General features: G+C 47.2%; 1 protein-coding gene across 4 annotated transcripts in view; it reads left to right on the forward strand.

The window, feature by feature from the left end:
* The window catches only part of ARHGEF7 (Rho guanine nucleotide exchange factor 7), a 908,392-nt gene that overhangs the window by 619,740 nt on the left and 262,459 nt on the right, over positions 1 to 26,193 (forward strand). For all 4 annotated transcript variants that reach the window (XM_085622182.1, XM_085622181.1, XM_085622184.1 and 1 more), the window contains one exon: positions 3,472 to 3,550. In XM_085622182.1, the coding sequence (XP_085478308.1) occupies positions 3,472 to 3,550 (79 nt within the window). The remainder of the gene's footprint in view (positions 1 to 3,471; positions 3,551 to 26,193) is intronic.

Below are 26,193 nucleotides of genomic sequence, written 5' to 3' on the forward strand. Positions count from 1 at the left end.
ACTACGTTTTTTACTGCTAGCTATTCTGATTCAGGCATGTGAATCTATGAAAGATACCCCAATACTGGATAAGAAAACGAGTTACTTACCTGTAACTTCAGTTATCCAGTATTGGTATCTTTCATAGATTCACATGCAACCCACCCTCCTCCCCAGAGAGGCTTCCCTTATTACTATGTTATACTTACTGTCAATTGTGCTACGAAAATCTGAGGGACTTGCCTCTCTGTGGAGTGTTCTAGAGGGTGCTGGAGCCTGATTGGCTGGGTTCCAAATTTGTTTTTTGTTTTTTTACAAAAAGACAAGGATAGGCTAGTGTAGTGACCTCTTTGGTCCATTATAGCCTATTGTATGAGATTTTTACTACTATTGTATATATATTTTATTTGTATCGTGAGACTCCCACCTCGACGGCGGCGATGATTCAGGCATGTGAATCTATAAAAGATACCAATACTGTATAAATGAAGTTACAGGTAAGTAACTCGTTTTCTTGTGGAGCCTGATTAGAAGTGTAAGAATATCCGGTGGCATATCCATCTCCCTCCCGCCATAAGTTGTCCCTGGGAACAAGATCAAATGCAGATTTTAGATCTATGAATGCGATATATAAGCTCCCTTTGCCCAGCAAGACCACCTTCCAATACTAGATGAGGAGGGGAAAGGCCTGGTCGATTGAGCCAGTTTTCCGTCGAAAGCCTGCTTGGAGGGGAGAGAGGATATCATTCTCTTTCATCCAGTCTGATATTTTAGATAAAAGCGAATGGCAAAAGACTTTCGGGACACAATTGATAAGACTAATAGGTTGATAGTTGGAAGGAATAGACCTAGTTCCCTTTCTGAAGATGGGAATCATTTCATCCCCCTGCTATGATTCTGGAATCTTCCCTCCGTCCGTGATGTCATTAGAGAGTGTTAATATATAGGTTGCCCAGTTTTCCCTGTCCGATCGAAAGAGATCCCCTGTGATGCCGTCCGGGCTGGGGGCTTTGGCGGGTACAATTGCATCCAGAGAGGCCTGTATCTTCTCTTTGGTAAATGAGAGATCGTTTGGTGATTGGAGTAGATCAGGCACTATTGGTTCCTTGTCATAGCTGATAACGGTTGAGTACAAGGCTCCAAAGTGATCTTGCCACGCATTGGCTGGGATGTTATTAGCCAGAGGTGGAGACCTTTCATGGTTACCCTTGCCCACGAGTACCCAGAACTTCCTAGCATCTGGATCCGCGATGGAGTCCCCTAGTTCTTCCCACCTCCTTTCATCCCATTCCCTCTTCGCCTTTAATAGGGCCAGTTTGTATTGCCTCCTCAATTCCTGAATTGATGGAATGTCCCTTTGCCTTAGGGCTAATGTCAACTGTCTTTTTAGGTTTCTACACTCTTTTGAGAACCATGAGGTCGTTTTAATTAGTTTCTCCTGATTAGGCCTGGCCCTATGTAAGTGAACAACAAAGTTTATTGCCAAATGGTTAAAAAACAGTGTAGAGCACTACAACTTACTGGTGTGGTCGAATCACTTCAAACAAGATTTTATGCAATTGTCACCGTGTACGAACTCTGAACGCTGGTGGTTGGATTACTCGTTGCCGAACATGGCACCACATGGATATGTCATTTTTCACAATTATTTTTCACAATTATGGTATCAAATCTTGTTTCTTTGACTACCGGCAGCTGACAGAATTTTCAAGCTTTCTGCGGCTATAAGGGCCTTTCTGGAATACTGGTGTGCCATTTTTTACGACGTTTTTGCTTTAAACAGTGTGTCTGGCTGGGCACAGGATTTTTCCCTGAGGAAGCCTGTAACCAGGCAAAATGCATTGGCTGCACGTATTTAATCTGGTGAAGAAGAAATTGATTAGTGTCACAGAATCTACTGTAAGATTATTTGATTAATTTCCTTTTGGTGTTCTATGTACCAGTTGTGCATGTGTACTCTGTTTTGTTGCCTCTCGATTGTGTTCTAAAGTATTTAATTAATGGCCAATTGGTAGCTGGTCATCAGAGGTGGGCAACAGGTTTAAGCCACAAAAAATAAGAACGCTTCTGGTAGTGCGACAAACTGGTGCCTAGCTGCCAATGCTTGTTAGTGTTTCACAACAGGCAGTTATTAATTCATCCTGTTTTCCTTGAGGACTTTCCAATACCAAATATCTATATTTGCTTAGAGGGTTTAAGGGATTACCATTTAGTGGCCAAGCTTTACAGTTACCTACATTTGCAGAGTGTCGTATAGGATTTTGGACTGAATCAAGTTAAGCACTGCCTCTAGTGATGCTATCGAGAAAAGATATTGGCTGAACATGAATTGCAAAATTTTCAATGTAATATATATTCCAGTTCCAATGGAGAAAATTAAGTGGCCCAGAACTTATAATGGCTGGTAAAAACCTTCTGTACCAACATTGAAATTTTTGTCTTTCTATTTTTCCCTTTTTAATGCAGAACATTCTACCCTTGGTGGGTGGAATGTTTTTATAGCCATTCTGCCTTGGGCTGTACCATTTGGTAAATGCCCTCACTCGTTCTAGGCCATCACCACTACAAATCTGGTGCAGGGCTTTTAACAACCACTATAGCCCTTAGCTGCGGGCTATAAGGATATAGTAACTATTTTGACCCCTACTGATAGAAGAGAAGGCTATGTTTATCATGTGATACCCTTACCAGTCAAATCAAGCTTTAGAAGGTGCACATTACCTCAGTTAAATATCCTCCTGGACATGTATCTGCTCTTATGAGGCCATTGTATATGGAACACCTTTTCGTCCCCCCCCCCCCCCCCCCCCCCCCCACACCCCACCCAAAAGGCTGAGATTAAGCTGACTGAAACCTATTTTTCCTGCTCACGCTATGAGAAAAACTAGTGAGGCCGTTAGACTTGTAAAAGCAGAGATAACTGGGTACAATTTTATAGAGTTACATTTATTAGTGAAACATGGCAAGATAAAAGGAATTTGTTTAATTTGTTTTTATAATTTAACAAGGATACATAACTAGTGTATATCGCTGAAGTGCAACAAACTATCTTTGACAATATTCGTAGCTTGACTTAGTCTTGCCTGCACACACAATGTATTTGTATGTTGAATAAAATATGTAAGGTTTTAGTATTTTTATCCAGTACACTGTTTGTTATAGGGTAGGATCTTTTAAGCTGCTATGTAATGAACATAATATGTGGTATTGATTGAAAGAAAAGGCAACATGACTAATACGTTTTGCTTTGTGTATTTTGTTTCATTTATGTGGATTCTATAAGTGTGTTTAAAAATAATTGTTTATGCCAGTTTCTTTACAAAGCAATCCCAAATAATGTTGCTAGTGCAGGTCACACCATTAGTGGCTGTTTACCTGTAGTATATGCTCCAAAGTAAATTTACAGTGAAAGACATTTAAAGGCAGCAAATATTTCTTTAGCCTTCTGTTTGCTTGGTTTTGGTTTATGGTTTCTTTCTCCTATTTGACTAGGGAAAACTTCCTTTAACGGGGATGACAATAACTAGGCTGGAAGACAGTGAACATCAGAAAAATGCTTTTGAAATAGCAGGTACGATGCAAACATCTCAACACACTTTGTAATGTTGCTTAACACAACAAGAACTATGTAGGCCTCACTGTTGTGTAGTGTTGTGCAGAAATCTGGAGGATCAACACACTTTGCTGACTAGACTTTAGCCCGCACCTTTTTATTCCTAAAGTATAAGCAAGCAGTGTTTTTTGTTAGAAAGGAACACAAATATTTGCACTCAATGGTTTACCTACTTCATTTAACGGTCCTTTGGTGGAGTGTCCCAAATAATTATCATGTGTATATTTCAACTTAGTAACATGCAAATTTGCAGTTTTGTTATTTTGCTAGCTGTATAGTGTGGCCATCAAGAGTTACTGGAATATGCTCTGATCAAAGAAACCACTGCATAAACTGTGTTTGCTAGACGGCAAGCTTGCCTCTTTTATCTGAGGGTTTTGCTTGTTTTAAAGGGGTCATCCGGTGAATGTCAAATGGTCACAAAATGAAGATTTTCTTAGCTTTAGTGAAAGAAAGTCTTGATTTTATTAACTACAGGGAGGTGAGTATTATGGCTTCTTTTCCTGCATTTATTTATATAGCAGCCAAGATAAAATTTCAGTTCCATCCTACTTAGAGAAAAAACTAAAGTATGCAGTCACAAAGGGAACAACCAATCATGTTTCAGCAACTCTATAAACCTCTTGACTGGGAACAACAAGTCCTCTTTACTTGCTGGAGCAGATCAAGAACGTTGACATATAGAAACTGTAACTGCAACAAGCCATTAGTAGAAGCCGTTATTAGAGTAAAAAAGTCTCAAGGATGTAGTGATGTCCATAAGAGGACGACCAGGCTGGGATTGAGGACAAGAGCCGCAAGTAGTGCCAAAACCTTCCTGATTGTAGAAGAACTGATTGAGAGTGAAATAAGGTCTTCGAAGGTTATCTCCATTATGAAAATCCTTCTTAAGACATCTGGTTTATGGGTGTGACAGGCACTATAAGACAAAAGGGGAGGGTTAATGATGCAAATGCAGTGGGGTGATACTCTCCATGTCTTTAATATAATCAAGACTTTCCTTCACCAAAACTAAGAAAATCCACATTTTATTACAAGAATGGAGGCTCCTATTCTGCTAGTTAAAAGCATAACAGCTACTGAATTAACTACATGAGAAATAGATTTGCAATAAAAAGGTTCTAAATGTGGAAACACTTGACCTGTCAGCTGATTTGAGAATAACGTCCAAACCCGCACCAGCCCAAGGTCTTTAGACTCCATGGTATCTCTAGTGGAATGAGCCCCAAAAACAGAAGTGTTAATGCCTGCCACATTCATGTTCCATTTGACCCAGCGAGCTAAGGTAGCAGAAGGAACAGGTTTGGGAGGATATCTAAAAGAGATCAAGTGTTTTGAGATGAGGAGGGCGTTCTCAAAACTTTTATTTTAACAAAATATTCATGTAAACAATTTACCACCCAGAATTTAGGCTGAAGAGGAAAATAAGTATAGAAGACAGACGTTAAGATTGGTTTGGTTCTTCTGCAAACCTGGAAATATACACCAGGTGGGTATATCTACAGAAGAGACATCTAAAGCTTTGACATTAGAAAGACGTTTCAAAGAACTGTGATAAAGAGCACAGTTCGTTTCGCAGACTGAAAATTTATTGATAAAGAGAAATTGTCAGGCCAATTGAGAAATGAATTCAGAATAACATTAACATCCCACATTAGATTATAAGGAGGTTTTGAAGATCTTACTCCATTTAAAAGGTGGCAAATCAATGAGTGTTCTCCCACCAGTTTTTGGGCTATTTGGGGTATTGCGCGCTTAGGCCCCTGTAACTTTTTGACCACATAAGGTATCCACGCCAAATTTGCGACCTTTTCTTCCAACATCATGGGGATTGTAAAGGTACCCAGGGTTTGTGGATTCCCCTGGAGGTGTCCCAGAAATTAGCCAAAATACACCAAAAGTTTGTTTTTTGGGGGAAAAATTTGAAAAACGGGCTGCAAATGAAAGCGTCTGGATTTTTCTCTGCAAATGGTATCAAAAAAGGGTTTGTGGGGCTGAAATCACCATTTTCCCAGCTTTTAGGGAATGACAGACTTTTGTCAGAAGACCAACATTTTTTTAAACAGTTTTGGCATTTGTCTGGGACATAGCCTATTTTTGCTATTTTTTGTGCTTTCAACCTCCTTCCAGTTAATGGTAGAAATGGGTGTGAAAGCAATAATGGATCCTGGAAAGCTATACATTTTAGAAAAGTAGATAAAATCCTGAATTTAGCAAGGGGTCATTTGTGTAGATTCATCAAGGTTTCTTTATAGAAACTAACAGTTAAATTATAGGAAAAATTGAAAATTAGTTGAAAAAAACAGCCTTTTGTGTCAACGTTTTTACCTGTAACTTCTTCTAATTATGACAGCTCTTTGAAAGCAATATACCGTTACATTCGCGGGAACTTCCTGTTTGTGGGGATATATTGGACTTGTAGGTTCACCAAGAACCCGACGAACCCAGAGTCAAAAACTGAGCAGCAATTTGCAATGGTTTTTTATTATGGTCCGGGTATATAGCAATTATTGTGGGAAAATGTATACATGGAAAAATAGGTATGAAAGACACCTATGTATTTCTGAAATGGGAACAAATTACAGAGTTTAGGAACAGTACATATTTGCACATTTTCGAAATTGGGAATACTCTGTCATTTTTCAAAATGACTTCTTTTTTACACAAAGTCTTTCATTTGGAAGGCGGAAATGCATCAAAAATCAATAGGTAATAACAGTTCCTTTACAAATCTGAATTACCCCAAGTCTCCCGATAAAAATGGTACCTCACTTGTGTGGGTAGGCATAGTGCCCACAAAAGGAAATGGCTCAAAACCCAACGTGAACACACCACATTTTCACAATGAAAATTTACCCTTTTTTTGTGAAGTGTCTAGCTGTAGTTTTTGAACACTAGCTCTGCCGGCACCTAGGTAAACGTAGCAAACCTATACGGCACCTAGGGAAACCTACCAAACCTATACATTTTTGAAAACTAGACACCCAGGGGAATCCAGGATGTGGTCACTTGACTGCCTCCCACCAAGTTCTGTTACCCAGAATCCCTCGCAAACCTAACAAATTGACAAAAAAAACATGTTTTCCCCACATTTCTGTGGTGGAAAGTTCTGGAATCTGCGTGGATCCACAAATTTCCATCCACCCCGCATTCCTCAAAGTCTTACGAGAAAAATGGTACCTCACTTGTGTGGGTCAGCCTAGTGCCCGCGACAGGAAACGGCGCAAAACGCAACGTTGTCACACCTCAATTTCGCAGGTAAAAATGACCCTTTTTTGGCAAAGTGCCTAGCTGTAGTTTTTGAACCCTAGCTCTGCCGGCACCTAGGGAAACCTACCAAACCTATACATTTTTGAAAACTAGAAACCCAGGGGAATCCAGGATGGGGTGACTTGACTGCCTCCCACCAGGGTCTGTTACCCAGAATCCCTTGCAAACCTAAAAATTGTCCAAAAAAAACACATTTTCCCCACATTTCTGTGGTGGAAAGTTCTGGAATCTGCGTGGATCCACAACAAGGCAAGGGCCCAAAACATTTTTTGATAGGCAATGTTGATGTCGCCTCACTACGTTTTGGGCCCTTGCCTGTCGGGGGTACTTGGGCCTCCCACACAAGTGAGGCACCATTTTTACCGGGAGACCTGGGGGAACGCTGGGTGGTGGGACATTTGTGTGAGCCTGGTGATGCCACAACTTTCCCACACAAAAATGTGTGAAAAAAGTGATTTTTTTTTTTCAGCTAAAATTGAGGTTTGCAGGGGATTCTGGGTAAGGAAAAGCTGGGGGATCCACGCAAGCCATACCTCCCTGGAAGCCCCCAGGTGTCTAGTTTTCAGAAATGTGTGGGTTAGGTAGGTTTCCCTAGATGGCCGCCGAGCACGGGGCCAAAAACACACGTGACCCCTCCCCCCCCATTGCAAAGCCAGATCGTTTTGACATAATTTGTTGTTTATTTCTACAGCGTGAGAATTTTGGCACAATATTGCAAGGAAAATGTGACTGACATTTTGAGGTTTGCAAGACATTGTGGATAAAATAACTTTTTGGAATTCACAAGAGAGACCTCACCATGAACTCCCATGGGTTCACGACAATATCTACAGTAGGTTACTTTTAGATGGAATGTACACCTTGGCAGAGAAACTAAAAAGACAAAGATTCCTGCACAGCCATCTATTCCTCAAACACACACATATACTGGTTGGATTTGGCACTAGGGCGAGTGATGGCTCAGTATATAAAATGTTATTAACAAGAGATTTCACAAAAATGAAATGCACTGTCAATTATTAAATGGACAAAAAACCGAACCAGTGACTCGCAGCTCGTGAGCTGTAAAGCCACGGCAAGGTACCAACCGCTTTACAGGCAATTCACACACCTTTCATACGTGATACACGCAAGACCATTCACACCACCAGGCACAAAAACAACACATTACAACATTCACAAAAAGGGACAAGGTACACCCTGCTTCAAAAACACAAATATTACTGCACAGCCATCTAATCCTCAAGCACACACACATACTGGTTGGATTTGGCCATTCATACACCTTTCATACGTGTGACACATACAAAACCATTCACACCGCCAGCCGCGGGCCCATCACATTACAACACTCGCACCAGCAGACAGCGCCATTCAAGGGCCCATCACTTTCACACGCCCACATTCCTGACACAGCAACCACACAAGCTGATGGATTGCGTGGAGTAGCACTCAGCTAGCAGTGTGTGTAGTGACTAGCAGCAAGTCACTACTCACACACCGCCAGCCGAGCGCCAGTCCACGCACACTGCTAGCCAAACACCAGTCCACGCACACCTCCAGCCAAGCGCCAGTCCACGCACGCCGCCAGCCAAGCGCCAGTCCACGCACACCGCCAGCCAAGCGCCAGTCCACGCACACCGCCAACGAAGTGCCAGTCCATGCACACCGCCAGCCGAGCACCAGTCCGCGCACACCGCCAGCCAATCGCCAGTCCATGCACACCGACAGCCGAGCACCAGTCCACGCACACCGCCAGCCAATCGCCAATCCATGCACACCGCCAGCCAAGCACCAGTCTACGCACACCGCCAACCAAGCACCAATCCACGCACACCGCCAGCCAAGCGCCAGTCCACGCACACCGCCAGCCACGCGCCAGTCCACGCACACCACCAGCCAAGCGCCAGTCACCACACACCACCAGCCAAGCGCCAGTCCAGGCACACCACCAGCCAATCACCAGTCCACGCCAGCCTGCACACACCGCCATCACATTTAGGATTTTTTTTAGACAAAAATAAAAACACAAACACATTGCAAATAGATACAAATCTACTAACACATACAAAACCATTCACACGGCCAGCCGCGGGCCCATCACATTACAACACTCGCACCAGCAGACGGCGCCATTCAAGGGCCCATCACTTTCACACGCCCACATTCCTGACTCAGCAACCACACAAGCTGATGGATTGCGTGGAGTGGCACTCAGCTAGCAGTGTGTGTAGTGACTAGCAGCAAGTCACTACTCACACACCGCCAGCCAAGCGCCAGTCCACGCACACCGCCAGCCAAGCGCCAGCCTGCACACACCGCCATCACATTTAGGATTTCTTTTAGACAAAAATAAAAACACAAACAAATTGCAAATAGATACAAATCTACTAACACAACATCTGAATCTAAATACATTGCACTAATGTCAACCTTGAAACAATCAAATTTTTTAAAGAATACAGACCAGGCAGTTCACTTTACCACTCATGGATGATCTCAAAAATTATTGTGCGTGTGGTATGCTCTAAAACAAGCTGGGACACACAGCCCAGGGTTAGAAGGACACTCGGGGCAGTACATACGAGTCTCCTTCCGTGTACCTCTTCGCCAACAGACTCTACATCTCCTAGTGGGAAAGTCTTTTGAGGATGTGGGAGGAATGAAATCAGGAAAGTGCCGATCATTCAATCGAGCCACATCCTCCACCACTCCAACTCTAGGAACACTTGCCTGTTCCACAACAACAAGGCTGCCTATCACAGATTGTTGAAACTGAACAAAAGTCAACTTTGATGCAGGAGAACACTCCTTGAATTCAACAAAAGCATTGAAAGTTGCTAAATTAAGAGATGGATGGCCAACTTCTTATAACCAACGTAAGCATTACGAATAGCAGTGTAAGGTTCCAACCTCTATCAACAACATCCATGTGCCTATTGTAGTCTAAAATACACACAGGTTTGCGCACTTTAGAAATCTGACTTCAAACCGCCACAGGTGAAGTCCGCCACAGGTGAAGTACTCTCATCATGGATGGTAGTCAGCATGTACACATCCCTCCTGTCCACAAATTTCACAGCTAGTAGTTCATCACTACGCAAGGAACTGCACTGTTCCCTCTGAAGTTTTCTGTAAACAAGCTCTTTTGGATAACCTTTACGGTTAGAGCGGATTGTGCCACAAGCAAAAGTGTCCACTTTGAACAATTCCTTAAACAATTGCACAGCAGTGTAGAAATTATCAAGGTACAAATAGTGGCCTCTGTTAAACAGTCCTCTAGCAAGATCCCACACAATTTTCTCAGAAACTCCAAAAGTGGACGGACAACCAGGGGGGTCAATAGTGGAATCTCTACCAGTGTACACACGGAAATTAAAAACATATCCTGCCCTACTCTCAGACAACATATACAGCTTAATTCCATAGCGTGCCCTCTTGCTAGGGATGTACTGCCTAAAAACCAAACGGCCCTTGAACAAGACCAAAGACTCATCAATAGATATTTCTTTCCCTGGAGTATAGATCTCTGAAAATCGATCTACAAAGTGATCAAGAACAGGACGAATCTTAAAAAGACGGTCACATTCAGGGTGATCTTGTGGCAACGCCAAAGAATTATCAACAAAATGCAGCATCCGTAGCAAAAGTAAATACCAATCACAAGTCATAACTGCAGGAAATATGGCCGTTGCCATCAAGGGACTGGTAGACCAATATGAAGCCATGGACGGCTTCATTATCAAACCCATCAATAAAGTCAAACCCAAAAACTTCTTCATCTCTTCCAAATTTGTGGGAGTCCACCGGGTAGCTCTAGAGTGGGGCCTAAGTTTGTCACTATTGTCCCTCAAAAACTGTTCAGCATACAAATTAGTCTGCTCAACCAGCTCACCCAAAAATACATCATCCATAAACAACTTAAAAAACTGTATAGGCAAAAAATGTTCACAATCCACTCTACACCCTGCATCACCACTGAAGGCAGGCAACACCGGCTGCACCATGTTTGGATCAACCCAGAGTCCAGCACTTCCAGTAGGAAGCCTAGCAGCCTCAGGCTGCGATCCAGATGCCTCTTGCACCATTGGCACAGCAGTATCCTCCTCTAAAACAGGCACTTCATCCGCACTGAGAGTAGCTTCATCTGCACTGAGAGTACCTTCATCATACGATTATTCCATGTGGAGAGAAAACTCACTGCCTGAATCTTCCCCTCTCTCCTCTCCCTCAGACGCACTGTCAGTCTCATAATCATGCTCAGAGGAAGTTTCAAGAAGCATACCAACCACCTGCTGAGCAGTCATTCTATGGCTAGCCATACTGCTTACTAATAAAAGTAACTTGTCAAACAAGTCAACAACAACAAACACTTTGTAAAATAAGTAATAAACAAAATGCACCTTTATCAGAAATACCTTTATACTCCAAAACGATACCACTCACTTGCCAGAAGCAGATAAATTCACCACCACCTAATGCACAGACACAGTATGGATCAACAATATCCCACTAAAAAAGAAAGAGAAAAGAAAATTACACATAACACAATGCAAAACACATCGCAAAGAATTCCATGCTCAAAACACAAACTAAATAAGCTGCCATTATGCCACAACTTACAAAAAATTAATTCATACATGACAAAAATACTAATTTGGAGTATATACAACAAAAATGTTTTTTTTACCAAACAAATGCAACTAGGCAAAACTGCAGAACACCACTATCGAAATCGCAAACCGGAATCAATAGCTTTACACTAGAATAAAAAGGAGAAAAAAAACATTACAATCACATATGCAAATAATGCACCAGTCAACACACAATCCATCAACCAAGCTAAGGGGTAGGTGGACCTAAGAGTATAAATAAAATATTCACCCCCGTAAAAGGGGAGCAACCCTTGCCCTTGAGGCCACTCCCAAACACATTTTTTTTTTTTAAAACATGTGTCTAGTGGCTTCTGCCCCCCTTGAGGGCAGATGGGCCTAAACACATACTGCTATTCTGCCACCCAAAGAGGGTAGAAATGACCACAATCATCCTCCTATAAAAGGGAGCGACCCTTGTCCAAGAGGCTGCTCCCCAACATAAAAAAAAAAAACCCGGGTGGCCTAGTGGCCCTACAAAAAATCAAATCAGCCGATCTGCCCCTCAGGGTGGCAGAAACTGCCAAATGAATGCTCACCAAATGGGAGCAACCCTTGCCCAAGGAGCCACGCCCCACAAAAAAATCCCTGGTGGTCTAGTGGGCCCAATTTAAAAAAATAAAATGGCGATCTGGCCCCCTGCGGGTCAGACACAGCCACAAATATTAACCCCAAAGGAGAGTGACCCTTGCCCAAGGGGTCACTCTCCACAAATAACTTCCTGGTGGCCTAGTGGGCCCTACATTAAACAAGCATTTGTAATGCAATCGGTCTCGCCTTTGGGACCTTATATGTACTTAGTTATGCAGCACATTAGCCTGCGCCCTGAAACATCTGCTGTTCTTTGACATGAAGGGAAAGTAAGCACCAAACTGCGTGACACGGCTAGTATTGGAACACACTGGGAGAAATATTGCCTTTCAGCGGGAAATGGTATAGTCCAATGCTCTGTTTTGAATATAAAATCAGGGCCTTCGGTGGTCATATCACTGACAATACAAGATTAAAAAAATATATATTATTGTCTATGGGTGCTCGTGGAAGATAATTTCTATGGACTGAAAACTAGAGAATGCTGAAGTGATTCTGGTATTTTACTGACCTCTGCTGGTCGTTTTCTATCAAAAAAGTTAAATAGTCAGTTGATTAGAAAAAAAAGTCCCTAAGCGGAAGTAGACAAGTCCTAGGGCTGATCTCCAAAGCAGACAAACCATAAAAACATATAAGTAAATACTAAAGAATATACAAGAGGTTTCAAATGCTCAACCTAAAAATAGCGAAATCATAAGCTCCCATATGGGAGTGATCCTTGCCCAAGGGACCACTCCCCACTAAACAATCCCTGGTGGTCCAGTGGGCATTTGTCTTTTTTTATAAAGAAAATCTGCCCCCCCCCCAGACAAAGCCTAAAACATAGCCGTCATAAGGGGAGTGACCCTTGCATAAGGGGCCGCTCCCCCAAACAAAACCGACATATGGCCTAAAAGAAAAATGGCCCCCAAAGGGGAGTGACCCTTGCCCAAGGGGCCACTCCCCACGATTTCTTTTGAAAAAAATGACATCTACACCCGATCGTGCAGCAGAAATGCACAAAAGAGGCATCGAGGGAAAGGAAAACCCTTTCCTTTCCCTCGATGTCTCTTTTGAAAAATCCCCCTCCCCAGCCCCAAAACTTACCTCTTTCTTTGCCGACGCACAGGAAGCAAATGGCTTCCTGCGCGTCGGTGATGAAAGGGAAACCTCCAATGACGTCAGCACGCCTCGCGCGCTGTTGTCATTGATGACGCGGAACGGGGGAGGCTGGAGAAGGTCTTCCCCTGCCTTCCCGATTAACAAACCCAGATCGACTGCCCACGGGGGGAGCGCCATCGCTTCCCCCGTGGGTGGGTGTCATGACAAGCTGGACTCGTCATGAGCACACGGCTACTGTGTGCCATGACGAGTATAGCTCGTCATGAGCACCAAACGGGTTAAATCAACCGTTTGACCAGGAACGCTTATTTGGGCCCACTGTGGATTAACCTTTGGACAAGATGAAGAAGGATACGGACGCTGCGAAATCAATGGGAGCTTTGCAATTGCAACCTCCCAGAAGTTCCGTTCGTCGCTCCTTGTATAGGGGTGCCTCTAGAGTTTTTACCACTGATAACCCCTACACTTCCTACAAGAGTCCCACCCAGACGTCATCTAACAGAGGCTGTTACAGAGGCGGCTACAGAGGCAATAACAACAAGGGTAGAGGCAAAACTACCAATACTCGCATCGCCTCCACCCCTAAACAATGACTTCTCTCCACTCCCCCCGGACCACTCTACTCCGGTCGGGGGAGGATTCCTACCTGTCTGGAACAACATTACCACGGACAGGTGGGTGAGACAAATCATCCAATCAGGTTATTGTCTAGAGCTCACTTCAACTCCCCCAAACATACCACCCAAACAGCGTCCTATGTCAGCAGAGCACTTAACGCTTCTAAAACAAGAGGTGCTTTCCCTCCTACGAAAACATACAATAGAACCAGTTCCCCTTCATCACCAAAACACAGGGGGTTACTCCCTGTATTTCCTCATTCCAAAGAAGGATGGAACCCTGAGACCCATTTTGGACCTCAGACCATTAAACCTCTACATTCATTCAGACCATTTCCATATGATCACTCTTCAACAGGTCCTTTCTCTACTCAAACAGGGCGACTTCCTTGCCAGATTAGGTCTCAAGGACGCCTACTTTTCATTCCCATTCACCCCGCTCACGGTAAATATCTTCGGTTTGTGGTGGACGGTCAGCATTACCAGTTCAAGGTTCTCCCATTTGGAGTCACCACAGCACCCAGAGTCTTGACAAAATGGCAGGTAGTGGTAGCAGCCCACTTAAGAAGACAACAAATTCACGTCTTCCCATATTTTGACGACTGGCTCATAAAAGCCAAGTGTAAATCACACACACGCAACAATCCAACTACTTCACGACTTGGGGTTTACCATAAACCTCACAAAGTCTCACCTCCAACCATCCCACATCCAACAATATCTGGATGCCACAATAAACACCTCAAAAAGCCTTGTATATCCCAGTCCAGCCAGGATAGCAAGCATGCAAGCCCTTATAACAAAATTCCAGCCGCAACACTCGGTTCCAGCTAGAGTGTTCATGCAACCCATGGCCTCTAGTATATTCATAGTACCTCTTGCAAGACTCCAGATGCGCCCCTTACAGGAATGCTTAGCACGTCAGTGGAACCAAGCTCAAGGTCATCTAACAGATCTGGTGTTGGTGGACGACCCACACATCGCTCTCTGCAGTTGTGGAACACCCAAAACCTTTCCAAAGGGCGACCGTTCCTAGAGTTGGTTCCACAGATTGTGCTAACAGCAGACGCATCGCTCACCGGCTGGGGAGCTCACCTACTTCATCACACCATACAGGGCACATGGACACCTCAGCAAAGGCTACTCCACATCAACCATTTGGAGTTACTAGCAATCTTTCTGGCATTAAAATCATTCCAGAAACAGATGTCAGGCAAAGATGTCTTAGTCCGCACGGACAATATGACAGCAATGTCCTATTTACAAAAACAAGGGGGGGCGCACTCTCGGCAGCTCTCTCAGCTAGCACAGAGCATATGGAGGTGGGCTATTCCTCAAAACATATTCCTTTTAGCCCAACGTCTCCCAGGAATTCAAAATCACATGGCAGATCTGTTAAGTCGGCAGACACAACAGATTCATGAGTGAGAACTTCATCCACAAGTTCTTCAACCGTTTTTCCAAATGTGGGGCTACCCAAAGATAGATCTCTACACATTACAACACAAAATGCCCAAGCTTCGCCGCCAGATAGCCACACCCATTGTCCAAAGGCAATGCGATATGGATGAATTGGTCAAGCAGATTTGCGTACACTTTTCCACCTCTCCCACTCATTCCATTAGTGGTGCGCAAGCTGCAACAACCGTGATCCTAGTTGCTCCAACATGGGCCAGACAACCGTGGTACACAACATTGCTGGAACTATCAATAGTCCCGCACCAAAAACTACACCTCTACCCACAGCTCCTAACACAGAACCATGGAGAGATCAGACACCCAGATCCAGCACAGCTCAACCTGGCGATCTGGCTCCTGAAGTCCTAGAGTTTGGTTATCTCAATCTTCCTCCTGATTGTATGAACGTTATCAAAGAGGCTAGGTGCCCCACCACTAGAGCCTGCTATGCAACTAAGTGGAAAAAATGTGTTAAATACTGTAACAATAACAACATCAATCCTCTAGATGCCTCCACTCAGCAGATCATATGTTACCTGCTGCATCTTCAAACATGTAATCTAGCATACACATCAATTAGATTACATCTTGCTGCCATTGCAGCTTACCTACAAAATAGACAACATCTGTCATTGTTCAAGGTGCCTGCCATCAAAGCATTTATGGAAGGCCTCAAAAGAATAATTCCTCCCAGGATACCACCCTCCCCAGTGTGGAATCTAAACATCGTCCTCACAAGATTAATGGGTCCTCCATTCGAACCTCTGCATAAATGCGAACTTCAATTTCTTACATGGAAAGTCGCATACCTTGTGGCCATTTCATCTCTTAGAAGAGTCAGTGAGCTACAGGCACTAACTATTCAAGAACCATTTTTACAACTCCATCATAACATAGTGGTTCTCAGGACAAATTCCTTCCTAAAGTTATTTCTCCCTTCCATCTCAACCAATCTGTTGAGTTGCCAGTGTTCTTCTCGCAACAACAAACAGTAGCAGAAAGAGCTCTTCATACACTAGACGTGAAAAGAGCACTCCTTTACTATATTGACAGAACAAAACCTTTTCGCACAACAAAACAACTTTTTGTATCCTTCTCACCACCACTTAAAGGCAATCCTATATCAAAGTCTGGGATTGCAAGGAGAATTGTCAAATGTATACAAATTTGCTATCACAAAGCAAACCGTACACGGTCTATTACCACTAAAGCCCACTCTACCTGAAAATGGCACTTTAGGGAACATTCCCTTAGATGACATCTGCAAAGCAGCTACATGGTCTACACCGCACACATTCACAAAACACTATTGTGTAGATGTGCAGGCAAAACAACAAGCTAGTGTGGGCCAAGCTGTACTCAAAACGCTATTTCAAAGTACTGCAACAGATATTGGTAGTCGCTGGTAAGGAGGAGTACTGCTATGCAATCTATGCACAGTGTGTGATCTGCAGCTCATATGCCTTGAACGGAAAATGCTACTTACCAGTATGCATCTGTTCTTGGCATGTAGAGCTGCAGATTCACACATGCCCACCCACCTCCCCGGCTACCTTTATCTGTTCCAGTATTCTCTTAATTAGATGCAACCTACATGGACATCTATTTCTGTTTCTCACAAAACTCCATCATTTCCGTTCTTGGCGAAAAAACAATCTGACGATGGAGTCGATGCCCATGCGCACTATTGTCCAAAGGAGGAGTCACCTATCTCATGACTTCTAAAGACTTCTTCCAAGACAACAACAAAGTGAAAACATCCGGGCCCAACACCAGATGGCGGTCTATGCAAAGTGTGTGAATCTGCAGCTCTACATGCCAAGAACAGATGCTTACTGCTAAGTAGCATTTTCCTTCTCTCTCTCTCGCTATATGCGGAGACTCTCACTACGAATTGGAACTCGATTCCCATTTGGGCTAAATGCAGGCTCATGGACTACATCTCCCAGCAGTGCTGGGGATTATTCAAGCATCCTATTGGAGGGAAGATAGCTTATTCAAGCATCCCATTGGAGGGAAGATATTCAAATAAAGATGCCATTAGCACAGCAAAATTTCGAGTCAGCCTATGATTAAGGAACTTTTTCCGAAACGCATCAGGCGTGCTCCAATGATGGGAGTTTCTGCTGATGCCTGCACATGATTTCTGCCTCCCGAGTGCGCCCCTGCAACTGAGCAGCTGTTTCCTGATGTATATATATTTTTTTTTTGTTCCAGTTCACGCTATACAAATCGGATCCCAACACCAGAGTACGACTCATCAATGATTATCTTTTTGTGCTTTATTCATTCCGCTGGACACGATCCACAAAAGTAATTTGAGACAAGATCCTAACTTTGCGCCTTTCGGGATTCACAAAAGGCAGTTTAGTAGTAGTAAAGTTAGGAATCCTAACTTTACTACTATTAAATGCCTTTTGTGAATACCAAAAATAGTAAAGTTATGATTTTGTCTCAGTTTAGTTGTAGTAAAGTTAGGAATCAGGCGGTCACAAACCAAAATAATCTAGAAGTGGATGAGAGAGCTTAGAAGTGCAGGAGAAGGGAATGAAGTAGTTTAAGAGTGCTCAGGTGACAAGTGTGTGCTAGAGTGCAGCTACAATGAATGTGACAGAAAGGAGGAGTGCAGAGGATGTGTCACAATGAGAAGGAAAAGGAACAGAGGGTGAAACATGCAAAATTAGACACCTAAACTGTTCTTGTGGGAGGATAAAACTCCCTAAATTTCTCTTAAAGAAGCTTAGCTTGCCAAGTGTAAATCAAGTCAAGCTATTAAACGGTTCCATTTTCAAATGTCACTAGCCACTATTGACTCACTGTCTGTTTGCGGGCAGGGAAGTAAGAGTACCAAAGACTTTGCCCTATTTCCATGTAGGCAGGTTGTGGTGATAGTACTAGAGCTGGAAACTGCCATTGGTGGGTGTGGACAGACACTTTTAAAGAAAATTGTGATTGTCTGTACCTCTTGATCCTAGTGCATTTGGCAAAGGTGTGCATGTTAAAACTGTGACTTCCCTACTTGCTCTCATCAGCTTGGAGATGTTCAGATAGTCCTACTCGTTTCAGTACTGGGGGAAACCTCATTGCAAATGTCCACATTGGACAAAAATTGAAATGTTGATGGAAGGGAGGGCATTTATTTACTGTCTTATATTTTTGAATATCCAGATTTTATAGACACTGTAAGAATAAACAGCTGCATAATTGTCTTTAGCTTTTGAAATCGAGACCCATCTCTAATTGTGTTCAAACAGCAGTAATCATGCATACAGTAAATCCTGGAAAGTCAGAGCTTCAAGATTTTGTTCTTTTTTTTTTTATATTGTGCTTGATCCAACATCAAATTGAACAAGTATTTTTAAAACCTGTAGGTCTGCCCCAGCAAGCCTCTATTTATCTAATAGACATCTAGCTGCAGATTCCTTAACTTTGAATGTTCTTCAAGCGTTAGACTGTATCCGGACTTTTTTAGCAGCAGTGTGTCGGCAGTGGGCGTCACGTGACTCCGTAATGATGTCCCTCAGGCATGTGACATCACCGGAGTTCATATAAGACGCCCTCCAATGCACTGATGTCAGTTTCTGCACTTCAACGTGGATCCGGAGAAGCAGTTACCTTTTGGATGTTTTTTGGCCAACTTTGACGTTTTTCATCAAAAGAAACTTGTGCCTTTCCTCATGCCCTTGGGTTTTAAGGCTTGTGGGTCCTGTAGTCGGCAGATGTCGGCCACAGACCTCCATTCGATTTGTATGTATGCCATGTATGCCATATCCTTATCTATACCGGTGAACAGCCCTTCGGGGTCACCAACTTTGGTGCCTAGGTTCGAACACCCAACGTCACTTGAGCCTGATCGACTGACGCAGATGACTATGCCACTCAACGCCGCACCACTTTTCCTCTCAGACGCCAATGACGGTGCCGCTCTATGCTGTACTGCGTCGAGTAAGACGCCGATTGAGCTGGCTGACTCAGGCGTTGATCCTGGGCCATGTGTAGATCTAGGAAAAGTTATGCATGTCTCTCAATCTGACCCGCCCCTGGTGAATATCAGTTGGGTTTTTTAATTGAGTGATGCACGTGGTTTGGAGTCTTCTCCAGCCTTGGACCTCCCCGCTCTGAATTAGATTTAAGTGTGAGCTTCTCTTTAGCAGAGATGCTCAAACGAGTTAGTGAAGGTTTAGAGATGCCACTTCCTTCTGTGGCTGTAACTTCGGAACTATTAATTGACATTCTGCACCAGGGTTGTCAATCTGGAGAGGAGTCAGTGCTTTCTTATAGCGAAGCTCAATTTGACATCTTGTTGGGGTCTGGGCTAGACCCGTTGCTTGTCCCCCTGTAGAACGTGCTATTTGTCATAGACATTGTCCGGTCCCATATTCTTGTGGTTCAGGCCACTTTGACTGGCCAAAATATTGATGTCTGTTCCTCCAGACAGGGAGGCTAAAAGACTGGACACTAGTGGCAGGCACATTTTTGCCTCCCCATGTTTGGCTTGAATGTCCATTAATATTTCTTGTGTCCTTGCCCATTTCACCCATGCATTGTGGGATTCTTTGGCAAGCCTACTAACATCCCTTCCAGAGGTGGGTCAAGCTGCTCTTACTTGCTCCGTGATGGGCGACAGGGACCAAAACCTTTGATTTGTTGTGGTATAGCTACCACTGATTCTGTAGATAGAGCTATGGCCTCTTCTGTGGCGCTCCGTCTGCATTCTTGGTTGCGCTCTTCTGGGTTCCCAGAAGCGGTTTAACAAACCTTGTTAGACGTGCCGTTTGATGGCACTCATCTATTTTGCGCACTGGCGGATTCAGCGCCAGCTGCCTTTATCTTTTTCAGTTTCATATGGTGGTGAAGTTGGTCTTTATTTTGTATACATTATGATAATTTTATGGCAGTTTCTTTTTTTTTTTTTTTTTTTTTTTTTTTTTTTAGGAAACCGTTTATTGCAGTTTATAGAAGTTACAGGTATGGGCCTACAACCACACGGCCGGCCGCTAGAGCATCAAAAGCATATTACATACATACAGCAAAAAGCTTTCTCAGCGGTGCACAGTAGGAAGACAGGAGTGATCAATGGTGCAGGCCTCACAGCTCCATGCCCACAGTACGGTTCCATTTTCTTAACGCAAAACAACGTAAACAAACCACAACCGCAAGGCAACCCTCGATCCAAAGTGACAACACGTGCTCCATAAGTGGGGGATCCAAACCAGCAGCAAAATTCTGAAGAGGGGGACGGGAGTAGATCAGGGACTGGGGGACCGCGCGCCCGCGGCCAAGGGAGGGGCGCCATCTAGGGAGACGGAGCCGGTGAGGCCGCCGGTAGCAGCGGCGGCTCACAAATACCCCCGCGGTAGGCGTTCCAGGGGCCCCAGAGTTTCATCCACGCCCCAGGCTTACCCCTCGCCACATACACCACCTTTTCACGAAACATACACCAATCCATATGCTCTTTCCAGGCCGACACCGCAGGGGGCCTCTGGGATCCCCACAATTGGGCAATATCACGCTTGGCTATCATGTATCCCAGAGTCACCCACCGCGCCTGCGGGACCGAGTAGTCATTTGGTTCCCAGACATTCAGCAAGCATCTCCTCGCTTCAGGCAGCAGCGCGACACGCGTAACCATTCGTAGAACCTCATGCACACCACGCCAGAATCGCTCCACCTTCGGGCACTCCCACAGTATATGCATGAAAGTCGCCAACGCACCACAGCCACGCTTACACATTCCATCACCGGCAAAACCCATACGTAAAAGCCTTGGCCCCGTCACGTAGACCCGGTGAAGGATCTTGAGCTGGACGAAACGAAGGCGAGCCGGGATGGCCACCTCTTTCGGAGAGGCCACCGCGGAGATCCAATCCTCGTCGTCCAGCTCCAGCCCGTCGGCAACCCAAGCCTCGCGGAGACTAGTCAGCAGACACGATCTATCGTTAGTCAATTTTTTGTATATGAGGGAGATCGTGCTGTCCGGGACATGGCCATCTAGCACTCTGTCCTCCAGGGGGGAAGACTCCGGAATGGATGCAACATCCGGGAAGACGGAGCCCAGCGCATGGCGGACCTGTAGGTACCGAAAGTACTCACTGCCCTGCAGCTGAAACTCCGCCTGCAGCGTCTCAAAAGTTTTGAATCCCCCCCTCGTCCAGAGATCTCCCACCGTGCTGATTCCGATCGTGTCCCACTTCTCGAAGCCCTTCGACGTCCACAGGGAGCCCAACCTCTCAGATGCATACAGCGGAGACGCTCGGGTCAAACGGTCCTTCCACCCCATAGCTGCATTAGCCGCGTGCCAGACACGCACCATGACACGCGTCGGTCCCGTCAAACGGGAGTCGGGCGCGCCAGAGTAGAGCGCTCGATTATAATCGCCACCGGGCAGAAGCGTCCTGTCCATCTCAAATGCCGGGTTCAAGGCGGGCCCGTAAAGGCCATGATTAATTGCAGCTAGTTGGGAGGCCCAGTAATACCGTTTGATGTCCGGGAGGGCGACCCCTCCATCGTACCACGGGAGCGTCAATTTAGCCAGAGCAATACGCGGCCTCCCGTCCCAGAACAGGCGCCGCTGGAGGCCCTCCACCTCGCGAAAGTAGCGTGCCGGGACCAGGTCCATGGTATTCTGGAGGGCGTAGAGGAAGCGCGGCAGGGACATCATTTTAAATAAGGCCGCTCGGCCGAGCGGCGAGAGCGGCAGACGCCGCCAGCGCACCACGTCCTCCCTCAGACGCTGGAGGGGGGGCAACAAGTTCCGCTCATAGCGGGCCTCCGGGTCAAGAGTGATATATATACCCAGGTACCGGAAACCCTGGGAGGCAATCTGGATCGGACAGTCCCGTGGCAAGACCGGGGCCTCCCCGGAAAGCACATAGACACAGGATTTCGCCCAGTTGATGACCAGGCCTGAGTTGCGACCGAAGGAGCGCAAAACATCAACCAGGACGATCAGTGACTTGCGCGGGGAGGCGAGATACAAAAGGATATCGTCAGCATAGAGGGACACGCGGTCCTCATGCTCGGGGGTCCAGCGGAGACCACGGATAGAAGGGTGCCACCGCAACCACTCCGCCAGGGGCTCCATGGCCAGGGCGAACAGGAGAGGCGACAGGGGACAACCCTGTCGCGTGCCCCGCCCCAGCGCGAATGGGGCAGATACTCGCCCATTCACCACCACCTGCGCCAACGGGCCCGAATATAGCAATTTGACCCAGCTGACGAAACCCGGGCCGAACCCAAACTTCGCCAGCATCGCCCAAATATATGGCCATTCGAGCGTATCAAACGCCATGGTGGCGTCCAAGGACGCCAGGATGGCCGGCTCCCGCACAAATGGGACACGCGCGAGCACCCCGTGTAAGCGCCGCAGATTAAGCGCCGTGTTGCGGTGTGGTATAAAGCCCGATTGGTCTTGGTGGACCAAATCGCCCACCACGCCAACCAACCGGTTGGCCAACACCTTGGCGAGGATTTTGGGCTCCGCGTTCAGAAGCGAAATCGGCCTATAGGATGTGACCCGCTCACGGGGCTTCCCCTCCTTATGGATCACCACAATTGTAGCCAGACGCTGGTCCGGCGGGAGGGAGCCCTGCGAGTGGGCCGCAAGGAACATCGCGCGCAGGTGGGGCGCCAACACATCCGGGCGTAGCTTGTATAGCTCAATGGGAATACCATTGGGGCCCATGGCCTTGCCGGATGCAACCGAGCGAATAGCCGAGGCAATTTCGTCCGAGGTGGGCGGGGCATCCAGCGAATCCCTGTCCTCCACCGTAAGGGAGGGCAGTGCGATGTCCCGAAGCAAGGCATGGGAATCTTCCTCCGAGCAGGGAGAAACCGGGGAGTAGACTTCGCGGAAATAATCCGCGAAGCAGGAGACAATGGCTTCCGGCTCAGTGACGCACACACCATCCACGCTCTCAATCAGAGGCACCACGCGGCTCGCTCTTTCCCTCTTGTCCAACCACGCAATCAATTTGCCAGCCTTGTCACCCACATCATACAATCGCCCCTGCTGCTCTCTACTGAGGCCCCTGGCCGCCTCCGTGACGAGGGCCCGATAGGCCGCCTGCTTTAAGTGCAAAGCATGCAACTTGGCGTCTGTTACCCCGCTCCCCAGGTCACCCTCCAGTTCTGCAATCTCGGCCTCAACCCGGGTCACCTCCTCCCGCTCGCGCCGCCGGGCATTGGAAATAAAGGAGAGGGCCTCCCCCCTAAGAACCACCTTGAAAGCCTCCCACAGGGAGATGGCAGACGGGACCGACCCCACATTCTCATCGAAATAGCGCTGTAAGGATTTGATCAAGTCGGCACGAATGGTGGGGTCGCGCAAATACCATGCATTGATCGGGGCCACTCTGCCATCCCCCCTCGGGAAGACATCGAAATGCAACAACAATGGGGAGTGGTCTGAGATACCCCGTGCCAAATGGCGCACCTCCCCCACCCTCCCTGCCTGGGCCGCCGGGACAAGGATGTAATCAAGCCGCGAGAGGCTACCATGGGCCCCCGAGTGGAAGGTGTACTGTTGCAATACGGGATGCTTTAAGCGCCAGCAATCCACCAGGCCCAGCGTGTCTAAAAGGCCGGGCAGCCACGCCTGTGCCCGGGGGAGGTCCCTAGGGGGACGGCGATCCATAGACCCAGAGGCAACCGCGTTAAAGTCCCCTCCAACCACCAACAGGCCACCCGGAAGGTCCAGAAGGAGGCGCCCCAGGTCCGCAAATGTAGTGGCTTGTAACCCAGGCGGGACGTACACTGATATAAAGATAAACACTCTACCCTCCATTCGCCCCACCAGAACAGTGTAGCGTCCCCTCTCATCATGGCGCACCTCGTCAATCTCCAACGGGAGCGAGTTCTTGACCATAATACCCACCCCCCGCGAGCCCGAAGTGAAGCCGGAGTGGGCCGCCAAACGATATCCCCGCCGATTCATTGCATGAAAGGTGTTACCTATAAGGTGTGTCTCCTGCAGGAAGACAACATCTGGAGAAATACGTTTTAAATACTGCAGGACCACACCACGCTTAATCCTATCCCCCAGGCCGTTAACATTCCATGACAACACAATCAAATCCCTACCCCCCATCATACGTCAAAACAATCGGTCGCCCCCCACCGAGCATCTTAAAAACAACAAAACAGTTGCGGGTTTGCCTTGCGGTGCTAACAAACAACACACCTCCCCCCACCCCCCGGTCCCAACAGAACTCCCCCCTCCCTGCACCCCTGCATGAGCCCAGATAGCCCCCCCAAAGTGCAGTGTGCCTGTCGCCCCATAGCTAAGTACTAACTAGTCCCCCCGAGGAGGAGGGAAGCCCCCAGCAGACCCCACCCGACCTCCATGGGAGGGGAACATACGAAAGCAATATATGGTAAAGGAACAATATCCAGAGCAAGGCCTATACAGTCACCCCTCAATTCTGATCCGGCGGGCCCTCCCCGCCAGCCGCGCCCCCCCCACCCCGATCTCCAGGCAAAGTATCTAACCAGTCCCCAGCCACCTCGGGCCGGTCGAAGAAGTGCGTACGGCCATCCACCTCCACCCTCAGCTTAGCCGGAAAGAGCATTGAGTACTTGAGGTTTAGGTCCCTTAGGCGACGTTTAATACCAAGAAAGCTCTGTCGCTGCTTCTGGACCGCCGGAGTAAAGTCTGGGTAGAAGTGTACATCCATGTTATCCAGCCTGACCGGTCCCTGTTGCCTGGAGGTCTGGAGGATGGCGTCTCTGTCCCGGAAATTAAAAATCCGGGCAATAATAGGCCGCGGCGGTGCACCGGTCTTAGGGCGGCCCCCAGGGACCCGGTGGGCACGCTCCACCGCAAAAAGCTTACTCAGCCCCCGGGGCTGGAGATGGGTCAGGATCAGTTCTTCCACGAAGAGATCTGCCGCCTCCGCCTCTCGGCCCTCCGGCACACCAATAATGCGAACATTGTTCCTCCGGGCCCGACCCTCGGAATCCTCCAGTCGCCGGTCCATCAGGGCGCTCGCCTGGCCAAGCCGGCGCACCTCCTTCTGGAGGGCCACCACGTCCGTAGTGAGGCTCGTTGTGGTGTGGGCCAGGGAGTCAACTCGGTCGTTCGTTTTTGACAAGTCTGCCCTCACAAGGCCCACATCCACCAGGACCGAGTCAATTTTTTGCGCCAAGGTATCGAAACGCTGGTCCACTGAGGCCTTCATCTCTGCGATGGCGCCCATGACGTCCCGGAGGGTCAGATCCACCGGTTGGGCAGGCGCCTCCGTCGGGCCCACCAGGGATGACCGCGATGTCTCCGGAGAACCCTTCTGGAGCGTGTAGCGATCCATACTATTGGCCTGGTGCGCCGTGCCACGGCGGGTTGTCTTCATCTTCGCCCGGTCGCCATCTTGTTTGGTGGACATGCTGGCCCTTCCACCGTCGTGCCAAGATCTCCAAACGGGCCGCCACACCAAATCACGGGTGTCAGGGGGGGGGGCGGGGGCGACCACCGGGCCGCGGGTCAACCCACCGCCGGCGGGTCAGCCGGGCACCTGGACAAGGCAACACCACCGCACCCCGCTCCGCAGCCCGACCCCGCCTGAGGCAAGGAGGGCGCAAAAGCGAAAGTGAAAGTGCGGGGTACGCGAGTCGCCCAGCCCCGCTCGCCGCTGTTATTCACTTCGTCCCCGGATCGCCCCACTACTCCAATCCGGGGGGCCGGCGAGGAGAAGGCCGCAACCTTCAATCGATGCTCCCACCGGTGTTCGGGGTCCGATTCGAGCCCAAAAAACGGGTGGCGCCTCAGCTCGGGTTCACCGACACAGTCCCCTCAACAAGGACAGGATATCGCCAGGATTAATTCAGGAGGTCGCGGAGGTCCTCGGGAGCCTCGCACCTACGCGGCCATCTTGGTTGCGCGCTAGGCTCCTCCCCTTATGGCAGTTTCTATGGTGTT

Source organism: Triturus cristatus, chromosome 8, assembly GCF_964204655.1.
Source record: "Triturus cristatus chromosome 8, aTriCri1.1, whole genome shotgun sequence".
Taxonomy (NCBI): domain Eukaryota; kingdom Metazoa; phylum Chordata; class Amphibia; order Caudata; family Salamandridae; genus Triturus; species Triturus cristatus.